Genomic DNA, 26,105 nt, shown 5'->3' on the forward strand with positions numbered 1-26,105 from the left:
TACAATTATATTTCCAAGAGGCTTATGCCTTTGTTTGGCATGGTAGCTTCTATCTTGTACTTTTAAAGAACTTCCAGAGGACTTTAAACAAATGTTACAGAAAAGCAATGATCATTTGAAGGAGACATCTGCAGTATTCAGTGCTATGAAGCTTTCTGTGCAGCTCCCCTGTTCAGGCTTCCTAAAAATATATTTGTCTTGCAGGGCTGTGGTGGGCCCAGATATCGAGGCTTGGTTGGAGAAGCTGACCCTGGGAGCGTGGACATGGCCTACAGAGTGGTGGCAGATCACGTGCGCACCTTGTCCGTCTGCATTGCCGATGGTGTTTACCCAGGCATGTCTGGTGCCGAGTAAGGAAGAAGCACAATCACAAGGGTTGGTTGGGGCAGAGAAATGGCTCTGAACTTAAGGGGGGAGCTTAAGGAGGCTTCAGCAAGATGGGGACTTTTGGAAGAGGAGGAGATTCTGGAGTGAAGAAGCAGAGTCTAAAGTGGACATAGAGCAGGGGAGAGGAACCTCTGGCCCTCCAGATGTTGTTGGACTGCATCATGACTGTAGGCATGCTGCCTGCAGCTGATGAGAACTGGAGTCCCAACAACATCTGGAGGGCTACATGTTCCCCATTCCTGGCACAGAGAGACTACGCTCTTGACTGCCGTCAGGAAACCAAGTGTGGAGGAGGCAGAAGAATCGATTGTCGATGTGACAGGTGTGAGATGCATGCAGGAGGATAATCGGTGATGAGTCAAGGGGAATCCGAAGGATAAATATTAATGGGATCTTATTGGTGGGGTGTTTGAACGTTGGGAGCAGGGCAAGGCTTTGGGGCGGGAGACCAACACGCCATTCAGCAAAATTAGAAGGTGTCCCCAAAGATAGCCTGGCTGGCTTACTACATTTTGTGATAAGTGAGAGAGTACTCATTTGCCATGTAAAGAGGAATGCCGTGGGGGCATACGGCCATTAAAGTCTGGTGTCTAAAACTGGCTAACTGCGCTACCTGGTTGGGAGGCTGGTTAGAAAAAGAACAGCATTCTGACCAAGAACACTTAGCTGTTCTTGAAATTTCTTTTCCCTGCAGGCTTGTCCTTCGCCAGATCTTGCGCAGGGCTGTGCGGTTTTGCTCTGAAGTTCTCCAGGCGCCACCTGGGTTCCTGGCCAGCTTGGTTCCTGTTGTGGTGGAAATTCTGGTAACCGAGAATTTTCCTGGGAGAGGCACTTGTTTCTAGCCGGGTTCCCATCCAAATGTTATAGCAATTTCCCTGGTTCATGTGTAGACCAAGAGTACACACCTAGTAACAGGATGAGCAACCTAGTTTCTTGAAATGATAGGCCCAGTACCGATGAGATCGTTTATTTATTTCACATTGGGGGGGGGGGGAGTGGTAACTGTTTGCTTTAGGTCCTGATAAACGCTGGTGACACCTTACTGAGCTACAAAGAGTCTGTTCCTTAATGTTTCAATAACTGCAGCTGTCGATAGAGTTGTTGGAGTTGTGACAAAGCAGAGGGGGTTGTATGTGAGGACAAAAGCTTCTTCAGATGCCATCCAAGGGAGACCTTTGTTTTGCCAAATGCAAGGTGGTTCTTTTAAAGGAGATTCAGAAGCAGTACAAAACACAAGTGAGTGAGAAGAAGATTTTACTTCTAAACAGCTAGCGATATATACATACCAAGCAAGCACTTCTGTCTGCCACTTGAAAGCCCTCAAGAAGCAGCAAAGAAGAAGCAGCCTCAGTCCATGCACGAGCTTCTGAAAAACTCTGCCCAAACCATCCGATTTTATAGATAGCCACCTCCTCCCAATGCCTCGCTTTCCCACAGCAATTTTCAACATCAAAGGTTTCCAGCACTATCCTCCCAGGCTGATTAAGGCAGCTGTGCGGGGGGATTCACCTCCTCCCAACTGATTAGGACACCAAAGACTGTTCTCACACCATCAAAAACTTAACAAGGATAAGGGAGGGGGAAGGAACAGAGGCAGGAAGGGTAACCATCCCTAACTCCTCATTTTGTCTTCTGGATGGATTTCCCATACAACCTTCCATACTAGGGAAAACAGACTGGTGCAGCAGTCCCCCTAGGTGCGTCGTGGAACAGATGCTCTTCATAGCCTCACTGCAAAATCCACAAAGCACTTCATGGCAGAGAAGTGTGCCTGAGAGGTGCTTTGGTCAGGGGATTTGGAATGAGGAAACTTGGGCTGTGCCTACAGGGTTCCGCTTCTTTGACTGAAGCCACGCTCTCATTAAGGGGGAAGAAAGGAGTTGAAAGGTGGGGGAGTTTAAAGGCCGTGGGTGGTCATTGTGCAAACCAAAGCTTAAATTGTCAAGTTCAGATATCCTGCTTATACAGGATAGTTCCTGCCACTGATGTAAGTAGCAAAGCTGTGTACTTGGTAGTGCATGGGGAGGAGGGCTGGGGCTGGAGGCTCTGCTTCTGAGAGTCCGTCATTCTTCCTTTGCAGGGAGATGCCTATCCGGAGCTAAGGAAGGATACAGACACGGTGAGCAACTGGAACCAGTGGGTCAAAACTCGTGTCTAATTGGTAATTACTGCCGGTTGCACAAAGTATAGGAACTATTCTCACTGGATGGTGGTGTACAGGAACATCTTGCCTAAGTTTTCTCCCGAATTCTCTCCAGTTGAATATGTTGCACAGGAGCTTCCACTACTAAAGAAGTGATCTCCCCCCCTTCTCATTGGGAGGTGGCTAAAGGAGAGCAGCTGGGAGCAGGAATAAATGTAACACACTGAGTAGGTGCAGGTTGATAATTCCCACGTGTAATTAATCTGAAAGCAGGCTCTGTAGTTTGCTTCTTACCACAGCTGACCACGCTTACTAAAGCTGACCAGGTGCACCTAAAAGCCCAAACGTTCTTAATATTCTGTACAATTCAGCTCTTTCTTCCAGAGCAGAGGCTTTTTCTGCTAGCGTCCAATCTAGTGTTGCAAATTCTAGTGTACATAGAAATAAGTGAAATGAAGTATCTTACAGGCACAGTTAGCAGAGCTATGCTTCAACCCTATTTCCAAGCAACCAGTTTTGCTATAGAAAAACCCAAGCAAAACCTACAGTAGGGTTGCGGAACCTGTGGCCCTCCTGATGATGTTGGACTATAGTCCTCATAATCCCTGATGATTGTTCATGCTAGCAGGGGCTGATGGGAACTGGAGTCCAACAACATCTTGTGTGCTGGTCCCCCAATCCTAACCTACATCCTTTCCCCTTCTGTTTGAACCCAGGCATACACACACAATGCACTTACTTGCTGTTTTCCCCTACCTGCACAGGCTTCTTTCCTTCCACATGTACATAATATTCAGTAAATTGGATTTCTGGCCTGTTCCAAAAGCTGACACCCCATCGGCTCATCACAGGGCTGCATAAAGGGCAGTGGTTTAAGCAAGTGGTTTAAGCAAATGAGACACCACTGCACTACAGTCATGAGTGACACTTTTACTCCACATATTCAGAGCGATAGGAGGAGCCCTTGGTGTCTCAGGTCCAATCTCATTAATAGCTTATCACCTGATGCATTTGGGTCCCCGCCAAGAAGAAGAAGAGAAGAGTTTGGATTTGATATCCCGCCTTTCACTCCCCTTCAGGAGTCTCAAAGCGGCTAACATTCTCCTTTCCCTTCCTCCCCCACAACAAACACTCTGTGAGGTGAGCGGGGCTGAGAGACTTCAAGGAAGTGTGACTGGCCCAAGGTCACCCAGCAGCTGCATGTGGAGGAGCGGAAACACGAACCCAGTTCCCCAGATTACGAGACTACCGCTCTTAACCACTACACCACACTGGACACTGCCTTTTAACACTTCCGTATCTCTTGGAGCTCTTTGGAATAATTGGTTTAACTGCCTCCTGAATCTGGCTCTGATCTCCCAACAGATTATGAATATCATCAGTGAGCACGAGGGTGCCTTTCTCTCTTCCCTTCTGCGGGGGCGCCGCATTATAAACAGAACCCTCCAACAGATGGATCATTCCAAAGTCTTCCCAGGCAAGTATTTTTTTCTTCTTCCTCTTGATGGCTGAAGGAGAAGAGAAAATGCAGTCATCACTTGCAATCTGGTCCCATTTTTAAGCTGCCTGGCTTTTGAGTTGCCCAGCCTTTTTGGTCCTTGCAATTAAACACACACCGTCTGTAACCGAAGGCACAGCTTACTTGTTCAGCAATAGAACTTTGCCACTGATTTCTGTTGAACTTCAGGTCCCAGACTTGTTCCTTTCTGTCTCCCAGTTAAGTATTAAGCATTATGAGTCGCTGATACATCCCCTCCACCCCAGAGTGGTTTTATTAAGCCACTAGCTTAGGTGGCTTTATGGCACACACCCTCGAAAAGGATAGGCCTGTTCGTGGATGTTGGCCATGTTGGCTAAGTGAGAGAGGCAGTATCCACCCAAATAACATGTGCTGGGGACAAACAATGGGGGATGCTCTTCAAACCCTGCTTGCAAATGTCCAGAAGCATCTACCATGCCAATGCTGGAAATGGAACGCTGGGCTGGATAATTCATTCATTTCATTTCATTTATGAATCACATCCTGTGCAACACCTGGAACTAACTTAGCAACAAGACAACAAAACAATAAAATAGTTTCTATACAGGTAGAACCTAGGATAAGAATGTCCACTTAAAAGGCTTGTTGAAAAAAGGAAGTTTGTGAATAGGTGCTGAAAAAAACAAGAGCGAGGCCTGTCTGAGATGTAACAGGAGGGAGCGCCAAAGATTAGGCGCTGCCACATGAAAGGCCTGCATCCTACATGGTCAGAACAGACCTCCTGATGAGATGGTACATGCAGCGCAGTGCTCAGTTGGGAATACAAAGAGCAAGATGATATTTTCAGACAGAGTTTTGTTTCATCTGACAAGACTTTTCTTTTTTACATTCTGAAGGCAGGCAGACAAGCAGCCAATAGCTCTCTGACTGACCGCAGTTTCTCCACTACCAGTGCACTTTCTCTCCCAAACGCACTGCATTTGAAGAGATAATTGCTTGTTTCTCCTAATGAATTTATCTGCTGGAAGCCACCTTGAGCGTGTTCAATCCTTAAAGGTGGCCTGCAAATATTTTAAATAAACTAACGCTCCTCCGTTGATCTTACTTCTGCCTGCAGTGGAGGTTGCTTGGTCTCTCCATAGCAATTTGGGTTTCCCGCTGGATCTCGTTGGTTTGATGCTGAAGGAGAAGGGAGTCCAGCTGGACGTTGCTGCTTTGGACCATCTGGCTCGGGAAGATGCTGAGGTAAGGCACAGATTTCTCTTCTTTTGTGCGTCACATTAAACTACCTCAGACTTCATTCCCTCTGACTACTGTCCTTCAAGGCATTCATTTTCAGTGGTAGTTCCCTGGTGGTGGAATGCCTAGTGAGGCGCACCTGTCTTGGTCCTGATTAATTTTCAGGAGGAATTGTTTTCACAGGTCTTTAGTGACCGAAGAATACTGTTCCTGGGAACCCCAAGACCATTGTATGGGGAGAAATGAATTTAAAATAACTGCTTTTAGAAGTTTTTAATTGCAGTTGTTCTGTCTTAGAATGTTTTTGTGGTTAAATTGTGTATCTTTTTGCCACCTTGGGCTCCTTGCGGAGGATGGGCAGGATATACATTCAATAGACAATAAATAATAATAATAATAATACTTTTCAGGAATTATAAGGCAGGGCTGGCAAACCTGTGGCCGCCCATATGTTGTTGGACTCCCGTCATTCCCAGGCAGCATGACTGGTGGTCAAGGAGCATGGGAGTTGTAGAGGCTGCTGTATAAGGCCCTCTAAAGACGCCCCTCAGTGTGTTGTAATAGTCCAAAATCTGTGAACAAGATTCATTGTAAAATACCCTCAGAAATCTAAATTCTGTCAGAGATCAAACCAAAGTCAGTGGTCACAAGAAGTTTGATCAACAGTACAAAATATCCAGCCTTCTTTCTTATTCTGGGCTGCTCTTTGAAATGGCTGTTGCATTTGGATTTTTATTTCCTCTCATAGGGCTGCACAGCAGCAAGGGAAGCTGAAGTGGGAATTATGTGGAGAATCTCTGCAAACTTGGTTTTTTAGGGCCACTGACTCTCAGGAGTCCAAATAGGGGACCTAATGCCAGATGGTTTGTGGGATCCCTCAAGACTTCAGATACTGTTGCTGTTGTTTTAAATCAGGCATAGGCAAACTCCGGCCCTCCAGATGTTTGGGACTACAATTCGCATCATTCCTGACCACCGGCCCTGTTAGCTAGGGATGATGGGAATTGTAGTGCCAGACATCTGGAGGGCCGGAGTTTCCCTATGCTTGTTTTAAATGGTGCACTTGAGCAGTCTCCCAATTGCACCCTTTCTTTCCCCACAGCGCAAATCTCAGCCGCAACAGGAGCAGAGAGCTGGGATGCACCTGGACCTGCATTCATTGGCCAAGTTGAGGCAGGCTGAGGTGCCTGCTACTGACGACTCTCCAAAGTTTGCCTATGAACTTGGGCAGGATGGCAGATATGGTAAGGTCTAACCGTGCTTGAACAAGGTGTATGGAAAAGCACTCTGGAGAAATGGGGGTTTCAGATTTGTATCCAAGAAACTTCTCACCTTATATATGTCTGGCATATTTGTTAATTTGTCGTGTGGAGAACACACTGTGTCTGCTTTATAAACTAAAGTCGACCTCTTCCTACGGCCAAACAGAAACTGCTTAGGCTCCCACAGCTCACCAAAGTAATACCCATAATCTGCTGTAAAGTTAGCAGGCTGCTGGTTCATGTGTATCATACATATATGTGTTCTGTGCCGTTTCCTGTCTGTTAGGGAAGCAATTTACATGCTGAAGTCTGTACTTCCTGAGTATCAAAAAGTATGAACACAACATACTAAATCTATGACTGTTGGGTAAATGTTAGCCGTTGTTTAAAGCGTTATAGTCCTCCAGTATCCCTTATTAGAAAGCAGAGCAAAGTGGCAACCAGTCTCTGAAAAAGCCAGTTTTCACATATTTTCCAGCAGGGAGATTTGTGGGCGTTTTATTGAGTACATTTGCATCCCGCTGCCAAGGTTTCCCAGTGAGCTTCATGGCTGAATGGGGATTTGAACACCGGTGTCCCAGTTCGTGGTTCAACACTTTTGTCCAGGGGTAGCCAGCATAGTACCCTCCAGATGTTGTTGGACCCCAACTCCCATCAGCCCCAGGCAGCAAAGCCTGTGAAAAGGAATGATGGGAGTTGTAGTCTAACATCTGGAGAGCACCACATTGGTTGGCCACTCCTAGCTCACTTTAGGGGGAAAGTGCATAGTGTAATGTGGCGGAGTAGCAAACAGTGGCCATGACCATTAGGGTTAAAATATACACTCAGGCTGCCATCCTGCTGCTTGGTTTGTGTCCATAGCAGCAAAAGCGGCACGTCAGGGAGTGCTATTAGATAATAGGTTGCTGTATCTGATTGTTAAACTCCTGCCAAACTGAGCTAGATACAAATCTGTCGGACAATATAAAGCAGAGTGTTTGCATTGACGGACAGCAATTTAAGCAGGTTTCTTTCAGGCAGGCGGAAAAAACGGCTTTGGTTGATGCTAGCTGGGTGTTTGCCATTACTGCAGCAGGCCTCAAGGTGTCACTGTTTCATACATAACGCAAAGTGGGTTTAGAAATCACTGTCACAGAAGAGTAAAGGCTGAATGGGTTTGCATAATCCATTTACGTTTGTCTCATTGCTGTTGCCTCTCATTGTTAAATAATTGCTTGGCTTAAGGCAGAATGATCCTTAACAACTGATCTGTGGCAGTGGTTTCAAAACTCAGCCAAGGGCTGTTTGTGGAGAAAGACAATGAGAGTATTGCCTGTCAGGTTGACCACAGCTGCCGTTCTCAGTACCGTTCTCAGTGCAGTTGTACAGTCCAATATATTTATTTAGGGGCTTTCTTGTTACAGATGATTGTAATAACGTTTTTGACTGTCCTATATAAGGGATGTACCCGTTTTGAGGTTGCCAGGACTCTGTCTTCCCACAATAGGAGACGGGTGAGGCTCTGTTTCTGGTGGGCACGTGGAGTTTCAAAGTTGCTCAAATCTCATAGAGTGTCTCCCAAGCAGAACATGATGTAAATGAGCCTAAAACCTCTCCGCCAAATCTTTGGGGTGGAGGGCAAGGTACTAAGGTATTGTCTCTGCCATCACGCTGCACTTTGAAGGTGTTCCAGGTACAAAAGGACTGAGTAACAGGAGATGTGAAAGACCTTTGCCTCAGACCCTCGAGAGCCACTGCCAGTCATAGGAAGTCCTGAGGCAGATGAACAAATATAACAAGTCATACTAAGGCTCTGTTCTGAATTCCTGTGTAGCACAACATGGATGAGCTTCAGTCACCCTGAATTCGGATTGGTGGAATAGCAGTTTGGGTTTCCAAGGAATATCTCCTGGGGGCTCTGTGTTCTTTTATCCTCCTACAGTGAAGTACCTGACTCTAAAATAACTGGGAGCTTTCCTGCATATTCTGCAGTTGAATCTATAAATACGTTAAGGGCAGTGCATTGGCTGGCCGTTTTGGGTTCCAGATGGCCCAAGCACATGTCTACCTAGGAGAAGGATGGGGTATGATTTTCTTTTACCTCTTTGCAGTTTTCCAGCCATGTCAAGCCACTGTCCTGATGCTGTACAGAGATGGGTCTTTCCAAAAGGAAGTTGGCAGAGGGCAACAGTGTGGGGTCCTTCTAGACAGAACCTGCTTCCATGCTGAGCAGGGTGGCCAGGCACCTGACCAAGGCTACATGCTGCATGCAGCACAGCAGGTAAGGCTCTTCACTGGCCAGGCCTGAAACAGGTGCCTCCTGAGCATCCTGCCTGTTCTGTTAGGCTGGGCATGACCTCCCTGAAGAGGACTCTGTGCCCTGGCTCCAGTCACTGAGCAGCATCTTGTCTTTGCCTAGGCTTTCTTCTCTGTGTCTCAGCCACTGTGTGAGCTCTAGGAAAGGAAGAGGGTTAAGCTATTGTTTGATAGCAGTGCTCTAAGGGAATTCCGATGCTCTTACTTTGTAGCTAGGTTAATGCACCGTCACCACTTCAATAGCAGAGTGAATTATTTCCTCTGTTCCCTAAGTCAGCTCTTTGTTGTAGATGATCCTGCTCTCGTGGAGGGTTGACTGGAATTCCCCTACACATTCATTGATATCATACCTGAGTGAGCCAAGCAGATCACTCTTGAGCACGGGCCATTTGAGGTTGCTGCAAATCCTCACTGCTGGGAAAAATGCTAGAGAATTCATTGGTCATGTGACTCCTTGGGAGGTTGGGGGGGGGGGCAAGGAACATGAGACACCCAGACTGTTGTTGTAGCATTAATGCTGAGCACAGGCAAGCCTGTCTCTTCTGCAGCTCGTTTTGTGTTTGTCCCAGAGGTGAATCTAAGAGACTGCTATATTTTTTACAAGCTTGCCAGAGTGACCTGAATTCCCTTTATTCCCCTGGAAAACACATACTGGGAAGAGAATCGAGAATTTGTGCTAACTCTCCCATTTGTCTTGTTTCTCCTTTTGAGGACATGCTTTTCCCTGTGGTATCTGTACAAGTATCTGGTGGCTATGTGGTACACGAAGTGATTGTCTCTGAAAGCCTGAAGGTCGGGGACCAAGTGCAGCTCTTTGTGGATGAGGTAATTGTCGTTGCCAGGAGATGGCAGAGAGTTTCTGGTTCTGTGCTGTGCATCATGACTGGCACATATGCCATGTAAGCAGATCATATTGGGTAGGAAAGTAGTGAAGAAAATACTGTTTTGTAACCACGAGAGAGGATTCTGGGGACCAAGATACAGAAGATACAGAATTTTACCTCTGACCACACTTTCTCTCTCTCTTATAATTCTTAGCAAACATAGATGTTGCAGCTTAATTTGTATCTAAGAAATCCAGGAATCGAGATCTCCAAGAATTCCCCTTTGCACACCCCACTAAAATGGGTGATATGCAAAAATGGATTTCTCAGTGGAAGTGTTCCTTGTTCCCAGCACAATAGACACCAGAGTTCCAGCTGCAATCCTAGGCACATTTACTAGGGAGAATTGGATGGACTTTACTTTGAAGCAAACATGGATGGGAACTGGACTATTAATTAATCCAGCAGTTCTGTTAAATGCTTCAAAGTGGGCTTGTATGCTGGGTTGCTGGCTCGGGGCGGGGGGAGTTTAATGTACTGTAACTCAGTTCTTCCAAAACAATGAAATCCTTCTCATGAATCATTTACTTCTAATAGGTAAAGTGGTTTTGATCCTTGTTTCCTTTGAGGGAGGTTACTATTTATAGTCCCTTTTGAGGAATAAGCTCTGTAGCAGAAGTGAAATGTCATGTCAGGGATTTCCCATATGTTAATGCGGAATCTTTTAGGCTGTTTTAAGCCAAGCTTGCTTTTATTATTTAGCTCAGGTGGTGGGGTGTTAAACCAGCGATGGCTGGTGTTTGGGCTATCAGGGGGTTTAATTAATTGCTGCTTATCTAGTGAATTTATTGGGAAACAAGTGTTGCGGATATAACAAGGACTCAGTTTTCTTTGGCTGTACTCTAGAAGACTGACTCTCTCCCTCCCCTACCTTTCCATAGCCAGCAAGGTAGTTCATTCTCAGGTGTGACTTCACTATAGGGCAGGCACTGTCCCCTTGCATACAGCTGTGTCAAATCTTGGTAGTGGTGGAGATGGGCACACAGCTCATGGACAAGACAGCATGCTGTGCATGCAGGAGCTCTTGGGTTCAGTCTCTGCAGTCTCCAACTACTGGGACTGGCGAAAAACCCCACCTAAGAGCCAGCCAGAATAGCCAAGGTCTGACTTAATATAAGGCACCATGATTTATGAATTTGTAAGTTCAGTTTGCTAGTGCTATGCATTCATTGTGTCCTCCTTTTCTCCCCCGTCCCCCAACCCTGGATCTTCATATTCTTCTACCCCTGTCCAGGAAAACAAGGCAATGTCCACTAGTACTCCTTTCTCACCCCAAACATTGTGTTTTTGTTTGCTTTCAGGCCCAGAGGCTGGCCTGCATGACAAACCACACAGCCACCCACCTGCTAAATTTTGCGCTTCGCCAGGTCTTGGGAGATGGTACAGAGCAACAGGGGTCCCATGTGACTGCTGAGTATCTTCGATTCTCCATCAGCACCAAGGTGACTACTGGGGTCTCCAAATTGCTCACATTAGAGCAGTGAGGGCAACAGGGTGTGTGGCTCATCTGGGAAGTTGTGCTGCAGGCATCAGCCCAGCACCTCCTTTCTTCTTCTGGCAACTCTGGAGTCTGGCCACTACTGCTTTAGGACTGGACTGATTGTTGCTTTGCGTTCTGTGAGCCCCAGGCTAACTCTAGCCTGGCTATGGTAAACTTATCAGAAGAGCTCCATGGTGAATAGGGTCCTTTAAAACTACTGACGGCCTAGAATGTGCTTCCCTTGGTGGAGGAACATATAACTGCTGGTAATCCTGACCCATGTGTCCCTTTGTGGTAAATTAACAAACGGAGAAAGGGGCTTGCTACTGCATTTGCTTGCTTGACTGTTTCCATGTGAGTTCAAGTGGAAGAGACTGTTGTGTGAGCCACAGAGCTGGAGAGAGTGAGGAAGAGTGGTTCACGGGATCTAATTTTAGAGTCTGGAACTGCAGAATAGGGTCTCAGCCAGCAATGAGCGCGATAATCCAATATCTGATAATCTGCAGAGAAGTAGACTTCGCCCAACCTCAGATGGAAGCTCTGTGCTTTTACTAAAGCAAATAAAGGAACTGATTTAAATTCCAATATTTTTCTTAGCCTAAGATGATTATGAGTATTCAAAAAACTGTGGTTCAGGACATCAGCATTGAGAACTTTATTTTGTAGATGGGGAAATTGAAACATAAAAGTATGACGCAAAATAGAACCCTGGAGACCAGACACCTATTCCTCCGGACTCTAGCCATCTTACAGTACTAAATTCCTCATGTCGCGTAACATTGCATCATTCTGATGAAAATGTCACCTGCTTCACCAGGCTCCCATAACGATGCAGCAGCTGCTAGACGTAGAAAGTGTGATCCAGGAGGTGATCAAAAGGAATGAGGTGGTCTATACCGGAGAAGCCCCCATCAAGCTGGCGAGTGCTGTGCAAGGACTCCGGAAACTAAATGAAGTAAGTCGGGGAGGACAGTGACCAGTGGCAACCATGCAGCTGGTGGGGTGACAATTGATGTCACTCAGGGAAACTGCCCAGCATTAGGGGCCAGTCGTAAGCACTTCTTCACATAACAGCACAATCTGGCACCAGTTTACAACCTTTATGCAGCTTTTGCGGTGCTGTATCCTAGCCTTGTAAATAACCCCACAAAGTAGCCTGCAAAAATGATTTATTAGACCTCTGGAGGCTGGTGGAAGGGGCTTCCCTCCCCCCATAATCTACTTGGTTTCTCTGCTTGACTCAGTGTGCTTCAGCTGTGGAAAGGGCAAATTCTACGCTAGGGGTCATTAGGAAAGGGGCTGAAAATAAAACTGCCAAAATTATAATGCTGTTACCCAAATCTACAGGGCAGCCACACTTGTTCTGTGTACAATTCTGGTCACTTCTCCTCAAAAAGGATACTGCAGGGTTGGAAGAAGGTTCAGAAAAGCACAACCCAAGTGATCAAGGGGATGGAGAAATTCCCCTATGAGGAAAGGTTGCAGTACTGCAACCATTTGAGTTTAGAGGAAAAGCGAGTAAGAGGCGACATGATAGATGTTCATGAAATGATGCATGCCATGGAGAAAGTGGGCAGAGAGGAGTTTTTCTCCCTCTGTCCCAACCCTAGAACTCGTGGACAGCCAAGGAAGTTAATGGTTGGAGGATTCAGGACAGGTGAAAGGAAGTCGTCATTCACTGTGGAACTCGCTCCCATAGGAGACAGTAATGGCCGCCAACTTGGATGGCTGTAAAAGAGGATTCGACAGCTGGACTCTGCCGACCTGCAATTCCAAGCAACTGGAGATAGAACATAGCCACTGTGACTCCAAGCCGTACCTCCACATTAGTAGTCACAGTGGCTATGTTCTATCTCCACTTGCTTTGAATTGCAGGTTGGCAGAGTACTCCCGTGCTTTTGGTTGTGAGCTTCCAACAGGCATCTGGTTGGCCTCTGTGAGAGCAAGATGCTGTGCTAGATGGGCCATTAGCCTGATTCTAGCAGACTTTTGTTATGTTAGGAGAGGCAGCACACTCCATCCTTCCTCTTCCAGCCTGCGTGCTATACCCTGGCCACCTCTGTCTACCATACCAGGCTGCAGTATGTAGCTGCTTCTTTTGGTTTAGTTTGCCACAGCCTTATAACTGCAGATAATCCTTCCTTCCTTCCTGCCCTCCCCTTTTTCAGGTGTACCCAGATCTGGTGCGAGTAGTATCCATAGGGGTTCCAGTGGAAAGAGTGCTGGCTGCGAAGTCTAAAGATGCCACGTCCACCTCCGTGGAGCTCTGCTGCGGAACGTAAGTGCCATCCTTCCTCTTAGTTTCTCTCAGATAAGAGAAATCTTTTCCAGCAACCCTTTACTGGGTGCCTCTGAACTGGCTCTCTTTCCCCTTCCTTAATCATAGCTGTCCTCAGGCCCAAGGGGAAAGCCAGCGTCTGCATCATTGCTTTGATACAGTTTTACATACGATTTTTGACCACCTTATAAGCAGCAAGTATTGTTTGTTGATTAAAAGAACCATACCTAGCAGTTACTAAATGCTTTCTTGTGGATCAGCTACTTCCTATTTCTTTGTAGCTTCAGTAGTAACATGAAGGTGATTCATTCTTGCTATATTGGCAAAGGGGCTGATTTTTAAAAATGCTGTTGAAATGCAGAATTATATTTTTTATTGTTTTCACCTTGGCTGTTTATCATCTCCAGCAAATGAATTACTTGAGTACCAGGGAGCATAAAGTACCGTATTTTTCGCTCTATAAGACGCACCAGACCACAAGACGCACCTAGTTTTTGGAGGAGGAAAACAAGGAAAAAAATATTCTGAATCTCAGAAGCCAGAACAGCAAGAGGGATCGCTGTTCAGTGAAAGCAGCAATCCCTCTTGCTGTTCTGGCTTCTGTGACAGCTGCGCAGCCTGCATTCGCTCCATAAGACGCACACACATTTCCCCTTACTTTTTAGGAGGGAAAAAGTGAGTCTTATAGAGCAAAAAATACGGTATGTACGTTTTCCAAAGAGCACAATTGTGACATTGCAAGCATTTGAAATCCAAAGAGCACAATTGTGACATTGCAAGCATTTGAAATCCAAAGAGCACAATTGTGACATTGCATGTAGTAAACAGCTGGTGTGAGATGCCAGGATATGCTCTCTCTTCAGCACACTACGGACTTCCTTGACTGACAGTGTCTCCTGAAGGTCTTTCCCACCCGTTACCAGGAATTCTTTTTAACAGGAGAGATGGTAGGGGTTCACTCTGAAACCTTTACGTACACAACACTTGTACTCTTCCATCGACTTATAACCCCTTTCCAAAATAAAAAAGGGAATTTGATGGCAATGCTGACACCTGCCATTTGTTTCTCCTGTCTAGGCACCTTCTGCAGACAGGAGATGTACAAGACTTCACTATCGTTTCTGAGCGGCAGCTGGTTAAAGGAATCAGCCATATTGTTGCAGTGACCAGAGAGCAAGCCAAGCAAGTAAGGCTAGATTGCTTTTGTCTGATGTTGCAGATGTGCACAGGTTGTCTGCTGCTGTTTTGCTCTGCTTCACTGCATGATCTTTAGAGGGCTCCTAGAATGCTTCACCTGCTGCCTGCCGCAATCACAAACACTTGCAATTATTTTTCACCGGTTGCCTCTATTCTGCTGCTCACAAGCAGATGCACTGGTTGGCCTTCACCCCTGATCTCACGGCAGGAATGCCAGAACCTTATGCCCTTGCTTCACCCTCGCCATCTCCAAATTCAGCAACTCAGAATCAATCAATCAAACAAGTTCACCTCCTTTGTGTTATCATTCATTGTGAAGAGGCTGTGATTGTGAAAGGAAGTGGGGTCAATCTGTATGGGTGGCGAGTAGGGTAGACCACAGAGAGAGTGTATAAGCAAACAAGGAGCTCTGCAGGCCATAGCAGCTTCTCTGCCTGATCAGTGGAAGCTTCATACAGGTCTCTCTCTGGCTCTGACCATTAAGGAGATGTCTTCCAGGACTGAGCAAGCACATTGTGAGACACAAACGGTGCTCTTTCAACATCCTTTTCTACCACTGCTTTTCGTAGTACTCCACTTCCTTTTTGAAACAGGGTCATAGCATTCCACATTAGCTAGCTTTTGACTAATAACTCCTTGTCCTTCTCTTACTTCAATTCCCTTGACCCCTCTTCACTCTCTTTCCTCACCCCCTCAAACTTGGGTGGTCATTTCTTTTTTGCTCTGGCTCTTGCTGACCACTAACCGCATCTGGGGGCTTCAGAGCAAAAAGGCCCCGTTAACTTAGGTGCCTGCTAGGTGGGCAAGCAGCATTGTCTTCTGCCTTCCCCTTGGCTGTTGGTGGCAAAAGATTACATTATTCCCAAGATTCGTATTTTTGCTCTGGCACTTGTGCTGCTTGTCTAGTCATCTCCTCCACTGTTACATTTTTGACAAGGTTCAGCCTGCCACGGAGGAGAGAAAGCTTCAGGGCAGGCTGGCCCAGATTACGGAAAGCGCTGACCCGAGGCGGCTTTGTGTCAGTGGTTCATGTTCACCTGCAGCTCCCTTTTATGTTTATCTCTGAAGGGAGCTGTTCTCATTCAGGCTTGTGTTTGCTAAGCAGATGGAAGCAGCTACGGCGATAACTCAAAGCACATCTTGCAGCGAGAAGCCAGAGTAGGCAATTATGTGCTTGCTCTGCTCTTACAGCTACTGATTTCCTGCAACTGGAGCTTAATTCTTCTGTTGGTCCAAGCAGATTCGGACAACCTTTTTGATGTAGAATGCTATTTGCATACTGTTCCTAGGTCAGAGGAGTGGAGCTTCTTCTCCCCTTGCCCCCAAGTGTCGCTGGATTGTGACAACCATCTTCCCTGACATGAACTGAGGCTCATAAGAAATGGAGTCTCCCCCCCCCCCATTCGGCATCTGGAGGGCCACAGGTTCCCAGATGTAGCACACAAATCATGCAGAAAACAGTACTGCATACTTGAGTGGTAAACATCAAGCTGTTTAGGGTGCTTCCTAAGTAAGGACATACGAGTGCTGAATCAGGCCAATGGCCCATCTAATCCAGAATCCTGTTCTCACTGTGGCCAGCCGGATGCAAGCAGAACATGAGCACAAATGCACCCTCCCCTCCCGCGGTTTCCAGCAAGAAGCTGCTCCAGCAGCTGCTAGGCCTGTTCACACAGTTGGCTATTCTGGACACTTTTGATCGTCTGCTTTGAGTATACATAAAAAGTGTGGCAGAAATTTGTGACAGCCCAAGCTTTTTCTTTACATTTGTTAAAAAGGACCTGGCTTTTTGCTGAGGAGCGTCGATGGGCATACTGTATAACCGGAAACCTCGTCTAGAAGTAGTTGACTTTCTCTTGTCCTCTGATTTTCTAATTTGGTGCCACCATCAAGGTCTTTGAAATACTAGCTTACTCCAGAGCTGGAGAAAGTGGATTGGCTCCCTTCCATCTTTCGGTCGCATGGAGCCTAGCAGGCGAGAAGGAATGAGATCAGCTTCTCATTATGATAGGAACCGATCAGATGAAGAGCAGATCAGTAAAACAAATAGACTCATCAGGGCTCCTCTCTCTTTTTTTAATCCATCCCGTGTGCCTTTTATCTTTGTGCAAAACCACAATTTGTGGAATGAATGCCACAGATAATTATCTACTTGTTTAAAACAGTTGAGGAAACTCAGGCCCTTGGGACTCTTCCCAGACCAGACTCCTCACTGCCCTTGCTCTGTACCCCTTCCTTCAGTGCTTTTGCCTAGCTGGAATGTGTCCTTGAACTGAAGTCATCCCTCTTGCTTGCCTGGATAGGGAGGGGTGTGTGTCTGTGTGTGTCATGGCTCCCTATAGCCGTGTCCTCCCTAAAACCATATATTTCCTATGACCATGTTCTCAGGGTGGCTCTCAGCAACGAAAAACCATAGCTCAGCAGCAGAGTGCACACTTGCATGCAGAAGGTCCCATGTTCAATCCCTGGTCCTTCCAGGTAGGGCTGGAGGAGACCCCTGCCTGAAACCCTGAAGAGCTGCTGCCAGTCAGGGTCAGTCAGTACTGAGCTAGATGGACCAGTAGACTGACTTCACAGAAGGCTCTTGTCTTTCTCTTGCCACAGGCTACAATTTCTGAGGGGATTGTGTGTTCCCTGTGTGGTATATCAAATAATCCCAAAGGCACTTTCTGAAAAGGATCTGCCTCCCTATTTTTCGCTTGGTTTCTGAGCCAGCATGTATCAGTGGTGACAAATATCCAGCATAATTTGAGATACTATCTCTATCTCAACAAAGTTAATTAGCAGTCACATAAACCTAATCTAGTAATTGCACAATGCCCAGGGCTCTAGCCCCTGAAATAAACTCCCAACAGGCTTGTGACTGAAAATGGTTACGCCCTTTGAATTGCAAACACAACCTTTTGCCCTTTGTATGGTTTCTGCCGAAAGGGCTCAGACATTTTTATTACTCTCTTAGGCTCGGGAAGCTGGCCAGGCTTTGGCTAAGGAAGTGGACTCCCTCACAGTGCGAGTGAAACCGGGAGGAACCATGATCGACGAGGCCCAGAGACTCTCCAAAGAAGTTGGCCAGCTTACTATTGTGAGTCCTTTCTGCCTCCCCACAACAAGGGCCCAAGAAAGGTTTCCGAATGCTTCTTGAGGACGTGTTTCCCCGCTCGTTCCTCGTTCTGTGATTCCTGCTGAAGTTGAAATAATGGCTAACTTTCCCTGAAGAGGCTTTTATTTCACCTTCGAGCGACCATATCAGTCTGGTTGAAGTGCCCTGTGTTTCATGGCATAGAGGGTGAGGTCTCTGGGTGCTTTGATAATTTAACCTGTAATGAAGAATCTGCTGAGGTCTTATCAACTCCCTCCCTCAAAAGTCCATCTGCGTGGCCCTGTGCAATAAAAATAAAACACTGCCTATCCTCCACTTTGGGTTTTGGGTTGTTGTTTTTTTAATTGGTATTTCTTTTTATTTAATCAAGAGCATATAATGCAGTGACATAATAAAAAATAAAGAAAACACACACAATTGAATGAAAACTAAATACAGCACCCCCCCCCCCAAAAAAATACACATTTGGATCATTTCATTCACAATCCCTGTGGGGGAAAAACAATAGTTATTTATGCTGGAGGGTAGTAATATTCTTTTTCTTAAAAAATATTTGCTTGAAAAAGTATATTAAAATACTGTCCTCAAGGTCTTACGAAATTCTCACTTGAAGCTGAAAACTTAGTAAGGATTCCAAATAGTGTCGTATTTCACAGGAATCATTTGAACATTGTTACCATCATTTATATACAAAATAATTTTTGCCAAGTAGTTGCATATGAATCTTTGTTTATCCTCTAGTGCACTTTTATTTTTAGTCAATTTTTCAACAAATCTATGAGAATGGTGGTATATAAATGTAGTTAAAAATAATAATCTTGTTTTGTTATATTAAATTTGATTTCTAGGAACACCATAGCTGTCACTGAATAATACTCCCACCACCAATGTGCCCTTATGTTTTTTTATAGCACCAGCATTTTGGGGTTAATATTTGAAAAAATCAGAAAGAAGTATATAGTGCTACCTAAAAATCACATTCAACTTTCATGGTCTTTTCTTCTTCCTCCTCCTCCTCTCCTCTTCTTCCGTCTAAGTGACTTCTGCCATTGTCCTATCCTCCTTTCCATTAATTTTTAAATAAAATAATGACCAAGAACAGGAGCACAGCTCCAGGATTGGAGAGCTCTGGCAGAAGCAGTTGACACCATTGCAATGCACTACATGGTTCATGCTTTGCATGCATGTCCATCACATTCAAAGGGCTAGTCATAATTGAGGCTCTTTTGCTAGGTAACAGGCTTCATTCTTCTGGTCATAGGAGTCAAAATTCCTCTCTTCAGTTGCATCCCTGGAGCATCTTTTCATCCCCGCCCCCCGCGCAATCACAGGTAACAGAGCCAATTTGTTTTGCAGATCGTGGACAGTACCACAATACCTCAGTGGCAGAAAAGAGAGCTGCAGGCCACTCTTAAAACTCTGCAGCGAACAGCCAACACAGCAGTTAGAAAACTGGAAATCAGACTGGTAAGAATCCAGCAGCAGATCAGCCTTGTACTCTGCAGGCATGGCAGAAGTATGGGAAGCTTGTCCTTTTCAAAGGAGTGAATTTATTACCAAACTTTTCTGTAGAGAAAAAGAACTCTAAGCAGCTCTGTTATCTAGTGTTCTAAATCAATTGCTTTTAAAGCAAGCTTAGTCCACTCTCTGATGAATGGCTCCCAAGCACAGTTCCCCTCGAGCTCTGAAGACCCAGGGCTCTGAAGAACTGAGTGCTCTTTCTGGCATACATGAAGGAAGGAAGCTTCTTAGAGTTGGTTGGCCTTCCCTTTGCCACAGTTGAGAGGCAGGATGTGTGTGTCAGGGAGAAATGAACAGAGAGTCTGGCATGTGGCTTGCTGCGTACTCTTCACTCTTTTGTATCAAAAAAGCCTAACATTTGCACTAAGAAAACTCAATTCAGTTTTTTTGCAAACAAATTATGCAAAAAAAATTCCCACATTTATATAAACTTGAAATTTTTTGCTTAAGTTGACTGTTTTACATCTCTTCTGATATTGGAGATGCTGCCAAATCTGATGCTCTTTCAGAATGGAAGCTTGCTCTCTTGAGAGGAAAGAAAGCTGTGGTGAAATGGCAGCTGGGTGTGCCATGAGCCTGAAGCAGAAAGAGCAGAGTTGGTTCCTCTAACCCCTGGACACTGAAATTTCTTACATATACTGCCTGCCTGTTTCAAACCTAACTTCCCAGCCAGAATGGTTAGATAGTACTCATTAAAAGGAGCAACATTAAAATTTTAGGAAGATTCCTAAATAAGCTCCGTATTGAAAGAGAAGAGCAGTCCTTACCAAACTTGGCAATGGTTTTGGTCCAATAAGTGCAGCTTCATTAAAGGTGTAAATGGGTGCTAAATCCTCCTGCCCCACCCCCCTTAAGATACCTAGGTAAATTGTTGCTAGGAATGGCTCCTGTGGGTAAAAGAAACATGTCCCCTGGGCATCATTTTTTAAAATGGTGCTTGGCAGAGATGTGGATGTGCATTTGGAAGCATTTTCTCCCCTATGGCACAAATTTTATGTCTGCTACATAGTGCACTGCTGACTGCATTCCCCCACCCCCTTTTTCCAGGCTGCAGAGAAAGCAGAGGACCTGCTAGCAAAGTATTCCAACCAGCCGGTCATCATAGATACCATCCCTGTTGAGTCGCCCTCAGTAAGTTTCTACCAGTTGTGCATTTCTTTTGGAAAGCAAGGGTAACAGGCAACAAGGGCCAAGCTGCATTAGCTACCTGTGAGCAAGTCCAACTTGTCCTGTTGTGGCAGATCATTCCTTGAGCTCAGCTCTCACAGCTGATGATACTGTAAGGATTTTGGAAGGCCAGAGAGAAGGTAAACCTTGAGCTCCTCAGCAGATTGGGCATCCGTTGAGGGTGGGCTTGCTGGCATGCTCTGAAGATTTTTGTTGAAGAGAATTTCCCTCTTTCTTTCTTTCCCCATAACCAGTACAGTGGTACCTCGGGTTAAGAACTTAATTTGTTCTGGAGGTCCGTTCTTAACCTGAAACTGTTCTTAACCTGAGGTACCACTTTAGCTAATGGGGCCTGCTGCGCGATTTCTGTTCTCATCCTGAAGCAAAGTTCTTAACCCGAGGTACTATTTCTGGGTTAGCGGAGTCTGTAACCTGAAGCATCTGTAACCTGAAGCATCTGTAACCCGAGGTACCACTGTAGAAGTTCCTTTTTTGCATCTGTTATCATCCAGTTCCCCATAGGCTGCCCAAAGTGTACCAGAAACACTTCAGAACATCAAAATACACTTTAAAATTCCAGTGGTTTTTCATGTGCTTAACTTTCTTAATCAAAATTGTATATATAACATTGCAGGTCTTTGAGGGAGCATTTCAGTGTAGCAAACACAAGGGATTTTATTTTAACTTATGCTCTTTCTAGGTCCTGATGAAAGTGGTCAACCAGTTATGTGACAAGGTACCAGGGTCCTCAGTGATGTTGCTAAGTCCACAAGCTTCTGGCCAGGTGTTCTGTGCCTGCCAGGTATCCAAGGTAAGCAGGATCCTGTCCCTTGTGGCTAATAGCTGGCACTGTTCTCTGGAACATAGAATGCAGGAGCCTCATACAGTAACTGTTTCCTATTGTAGAACATAAGTTTTGAATTTTGGCGCTTGTGCTTTCATTAAGTGGTGGAAAAACCATTGCAAATTTTCATTGCCATAACAGTTTGAATAAATAGAAAACACAAAGGCCACTGCTTGATGGTCTTTCCTTGACTGGGTCTAGATAAGGTTTCACAACCAAGGAAAAACGAATTCTGTACTCGGCCTAAATGGGAGAAATTGCAAAAAGGAGGATAGGGGTTGGAAATAGACAACCATAGAGGTGCAAGAAATCATAGCCATGGCAGAGGACATTTAAACCCCATGCTCTGAACTTTAAGGAAATCTAAGAGCCAGTGTGGTGTAGTGGTTAAGAGCGGTGGACTTGTAATCTGGTGAACCTGGTTCGCGTCTCCGCTCCTCCACATGCAGCTGCTGGGTGACCTTGGGCTAGTCACACTTCTCTGAAGTCTCTCAGCCCTACTCACCTCACAGAGTGTTTGTTGTGGGGGAGGAAGGGAAAGGAGAATGTTAGCCGCTTTGAGACCCCTTAGGGTAGTGATAAAGCGGGATATCAAATCCAAACCTCTCCTCCGGTATCAGTTACAGGTTCTGCATGTGTGCAGTGAATCCATTAAGAGTGCATAATATGCACATTCTGTGAATGTAAGGTTTTGTACCTGTAATGTTGCCAGTCTTATCAGCTTTGAGTAACAAAAGTCCAGAATTGGACTAACACCAAGTTGCCTACATATTTGCTCTACTGGGCCATTCCTGGCAGTTCAGCTAATTTTTTCATTTTTTGGTCTTCTTCCCCAGAGTTCCTTGCCGGTGTTTTCTGCTGCTGACTGGGCCCTGGCTGTCTGCACTCAAATGGGAGGCAAGGCAGGTGGTTCTGGAGTTGTAGCCAGGGGCAGCGGGACAACCAGTGACTTGCAAGGAGTTCTGACAGCAGCTCTGGAATATGCAAAGAGCAAACTCTGATTCCTGCTTGCAAGGTCAACGTGTCCGTGCAAGAACACCAAAATGGGACAGTTGCTTGGCTGCGATTGCTAACAAGATCTGTCTACAGTGGCTAAGCAGCACCTGTTGTGGTATCATAACAGTAGATCGGTCTTGGACTGCAGCTTCTTTTGCAATATTGAGGTGGCAGAAGAGTCTGGACTTGCCCATCTGGTCCTTCATGAAACATTATTATTGCATTTGCAGATAATGGTGTGAGAGGAACAAGGCTGTCCCATAAATGCAGAGGAAGGTAGCAGACAGCGACATAATGAATCTGACCATCAATGGGGCTGAGGGCACCCTGGTGAGAGGAAAGTAACTACAGTATTGCCATTATGATAATGAATAGCAGAGAGGCACACTTGTGATTCACTTTGGGATGAGGAAAGATGGGAGCTCTTTTTCCCAGGAGACCAAGGCCTATAAGTTCAATGGAGCTGATTCCAACATAGTGTAAGGCTACCATATTGTGCATATATATGTTTCTTCAGCAGTCTAGCAACAGCGGTTTCAGCCCTGTACTGTTTTATTTATGCAGATCTTTCGATCAGGAAATTCTGCCAATATACAAAGGAAATCTACTTGACACAAATCATTGTTTCTATATTGCCTAGATAACTTTCATCATCAAAAGTCATCTTTGAGATTCTGAATCTTACTATAATTTCCCTAAAATGCATAGTAACCTTTTGACCTAACAGGGGGGAAAAGTTTTGTGACCAACAAACTGTTAATTGCATAATTAAAATGAAGCCTATTGCTGCTACTTAATCTTTATTTTGTCCCATTTTCAACTGTCTCCAAGTGTTACGTTTTCTGTTACATAATCCTGGCCAACAGCAAGGAGTACATGTGTGGATGCAACACATACATGTTCTCATCTGTGCGACCTCTTGGGTGCCCCTCTGTTACATCAAGCTAGCTTTTTTGGGGGAAATCATTCTAAAATGCTCCACAGTGGCTTCTGGCTGCCACTCAGCATTCATGCAAAGTCTTGGGATCTGAATAATGGTGGTACCTTCTTTCATGGTCAAGTGAGCACCGGCACATTGGGAAGCGAGGGAAACTGAAATCCAGTTGACCTCTTCCTGTTTTGAAACCCAGAAGGGCTAGTCTTGCTGTGACTCATGAGTTCTTTGCTCATGCCCTAAGGAGAAAAGGAGTTACTGTATTAGCGTATTATCATTTTCTAGCCTAAAGTGACACCGGAGCGCATCAATGTTTCTGCAACAACTGCAGGGCAATACCTAGTTGACACACACAAGCTAATTCAACTCCCTGCAACCGGGATGGGGAACCCTGCAGATGTTGCTATAATCCCTGCTCTACAAGAAGGAATCCCACGTTTTTCAGACACTTGCTGAGTGTTGGGTCATTTACAGATCATGGTATTCTCTACAGAACTACTACAACCCATTATAGAGTACTACTATTGCATATGTAAAAATGTTGTCAAAAAGACCACGTTATGATGCCATATAAAACAACAACAGAGGGTAGGCATTCTGAGAGATGATCAACTCAGTTCATCTGCTCCTGCTCTCTAGTGTAGGCTCATGGGACTAAAAATCTTCCCCGAATAGTGACATATTCACAGATAAGCTTTCCGGCAAGTGGTCCTATACATTGCTTCCAAGACTGCTTGTTGTAATTTCTTGCTTTTGATGCCATTCTGCCAAACACATATAAAGCCTGCAATGAACTGTTTACATTCTGTTTAATTCCAAAGGCAACAAATACTACCATTACTATATCTACTGTTGGCATGAGTATGCACCCTTTGAGCGTGGAAACGAACCAGAGACTGCATTTGCAACAGGCTCCCAGGCATAGTCATCTGGGTGTAAATGTGGGGGGGAAACTTAAGTTGGTGGCAGCGTAACTCTCAGCTACAGCAACAGAACATGCTGGTTAGGGTTGTTTGTGCAACACCCAGGAGCTGTTATCACAATTCTTGGCTGTACCAAATTTGGTGATAGCTTTGTCTTGCAATGCTCTGAGTTGGCTGCAGAGGAGGAACTGCTTTCTTAGATGAGCAGCAGCTTGCGGGAATATCAGCCTGTATCATTTAGCAGGGAAAAGCCAACACTCTTGCCAGATTGGTTTGTACTTTCACTCCTCTCCCAGTATTCTAAGCCACTGAATCCTAGGAAAAGGTAAAGAGTGCAATGCCGCATACTGACCTGTAGCGTGAGGCCTTTGCTGATGGAGAAAGTGTAAGTAAATCCCTCCTGACCCCTGCTTTGCTGGACTTCCCTGGGCCCCTGGAGCGGTGGCAGTTGAAGAAGCCGTGTTGGTGGCCCTTGCACCTTTTCAAGCATGGCCCGCCTCTTCTGGAGGAGGAGCTGATTTCTCAACACTGCAGAGATGGAAGACCTATCAGAGCTGTTTCTTCTCTCAGTGTGATGTACTGGTAAAACACATGGGTGTTACTCTGGAGAGCTTTTACTGCACAACCTTACTCCCTGTTCCATGAAACACGTTATGCCCTCAGATAAAATCAGTCAGAAATTGACCAGAGCTGATTTTCACATTTACTGTCTTGAAAGTGGGAGCCTTGTGGACTTTCTGCCAGGAGGCTGAAGCATTTTTCTAAGATTGAATTAGACTAACGGGCTACCGAGACCAGGCCCGTTTACCCTGGCAGTAGCCAGCCATCTACTGCCTCTGTTGGAGGTCTTTTCCAGCATTCTCACTTATGAGATCCTTCCAGCGGAGAGACTGAACCGAGGACTTTATGTATATTTTGCATTAGAACTACACAATTGCACTTAATTTTCCCCACACATCAACCAGGAGCGCAAAACATGTTTTGCCACAGGGATTGCCTATGTTAATGCACGCACACACACCAATGGCGGGATCTCTGCATGGACATGTGCCAATTTCTTCCTTCTGTTTTCCAAGTGAAAATAAACCCACCTGGGGCTTTTTGTGCGCTTGCAGGGGACTGCTTGAGCCAGTGTTTTTGGAAAGCGGCCCAGTATGGCAGCAGAATATTAAAGACTGAATCCTTCAACTCATCAAACAAGCTTGGAGGCGGTACTGGAATCTCTTCCTGGACGGCCTGTTCAGCTGCCCGAATAGCTCTCCCCAGCCTCCGAGTATCCACTGCAACCTGGAGGGCAGGAAGCACACATTCAGCATCCTGGACTTGGGAGCATGCCAAGATAACCCACAGGAAACATCCTCCCTGCCCACGGCTCTTCCAACAGCAGAATAAAGCAGAAGCAGTAATTTGAGGTCAAGCGTGTGTGCTCTCACTCACACCATTTTCGTACTACTCTGGCCTCTGTTTGGGTATAATCTGGTTTCTCTGCCCGAATGCTGAGAGGCAGCAGCTGAGCGCAGGCAAGGCATTCCCCAGATACAATGAGTCAGGGACTGTGAGAAGCTGAGATTAATTCTGCTGGCAGGAGACTGATAGTAGCATTTAATTATTTTGGAATTACTGATCTGCAGGCAACACCAACAACTAGTTTGCCAAAGCTACTAGCTTTTATTTATTTATTTAAATTTGTATATCATCCTCCATCGGTAGATCGCAGGGCAGTTCACGGCATAAAAATGCAAGATAAAAAACACAAAATATGTAATAAAAACCACTGCTCCCTAGGAAGTCTGGCCCACTGTCAAACAGCTCTTTGAATGCACCTCCCGTCCCAAATTTACTCCTTTAGGAGCAGGCTCAAGGGAGAAAAAATACAGCAGGTGTTGCTCCCTTGCCACGCCTGTTGTTTGGAGGTATAAAATAGGGAGCCTTTGCCCCTTGCACAGGATGTATCCCTGTCACATTTGCTGTCTGC

The 26,105-nt window shown here is 45.6% G+C and overlaps 2 protein-coding genes across 6 annotated transcripts in view; one reads left to right on the top strand and one right to left on the bottom strand.

The window, feature by feature from the left end:
* Window positions 1-23,065, top strand: part of AARS2 (alanyl-tRNA synthetase 2, mitochondrial) — a 32,168-nt gene extending 9,103 nt beyond the window's left edge. For both annotated transcript variants that reach the window (XM_083434426.1, XM_083434427.1), the window contains 17 exons: window positions 205-350; window positions 1,082-1,190; window positions 2,468-2,506; window positions 3,896-4,007; window positions 5,128-5,255; window positions 6,352-6,493; window positions 8,602-8,771; window positions 9,518-9,631; window positions 10,992-11,132; window positions 11,988-12,125; window positions 13,339-13,448; window positions 14,526-14,634; window positions 17,605-17,727; window positions 19,102-19,212; window positions 20,314-20,397; window positions 21,134-21,244; window positions 22,114-23,065. In XM_083434426.1, the coding sequence (XP_083290552.1) occupies window positions 205-350; window positions 1,082-1,190; window positions 2,468-2,506; window positions 3,896-4,007; window positions 5,128-5,255; window positions 6,352-6,493; window positions 8,602-8,771; window positions 9,518-9,631; window positions 10,992-11,132; window positions 11,988-12,125; window positions 13,339-13,448; window positions 14,526-14,634; window positions 17,605-17,727; window positions 19,102-19,212; window positions 20,314-20,397; window positions 21,134-21,244; window positions 22,114-22,278 (2,052 nt within the window). In that variant the 3' untranslated portion in view covers window positions 22,279-23,065. The remainder of the gene's footprint in view (window positions 1-204; window positions 351-1,081; window positions 1,191-2,467; window positions 2,507-3,895; window positions 4,008-5,127; window positions 5,256-6,351; window positions 6,494-8,601; window positions 8,772-9,517; window positions 9,632-10,991; window positions 11,133-11,987; window positions 12,126-13,338; window positions 13,449-14,525; window positions 14,635-17,604; window positions 17,728-19,101; window positions 19,213-20,313; window positions 20,398-21,133; window positions 21,245-22,113) is intronic.
* LOC310674762 (uncharacterized protein) overlaps window positions 14,652-26,105 on the bottom strand; it is a 29,418-nt gene continuing 17,964 nt past the window's right edge. For 3 of the 4 annotated variants that reach the window (XM_083434406.1, XM_083434407.1, XM_083434404.1), the window contains exons 17-19: window positions 25,222-25,417; window positions 24,483-24,658; window positions 23,057-23,446 (exon numbers count right to left, since the gene is read on the bottom strand). In XM_083434406.1, the coding sequence (XP_083290532.1) occupies window positions 23,330-23,446; window positions 24,483-24,658; window positions 25,222-25,417 (489 nt within the window). In that variant the 3' untranslated portion in view covers window positions 23,057-23,329. Of the gene's footprint in view, window positions 16,614-23,056; window positions 23,447-24,482; window positions 24,659-25,221; window positions 25,418-26,105 lie in introns of those variants that run through there. The other variant, XM_083434405.1, reaches the window with a different exon arrangement.

The sequence above is a fragment of the Podarcis tiliguerta genome (genome assembly GCF_965153285.1).
Source record: "Podarcis tiliguerta genome assembly, chromosome: 3".
NCBI lineage: Eukaryota > Metazoa > Chordata > Lepidosauria > Squamata > Lacertidae > Podarcis > Podarcis tiliguerta.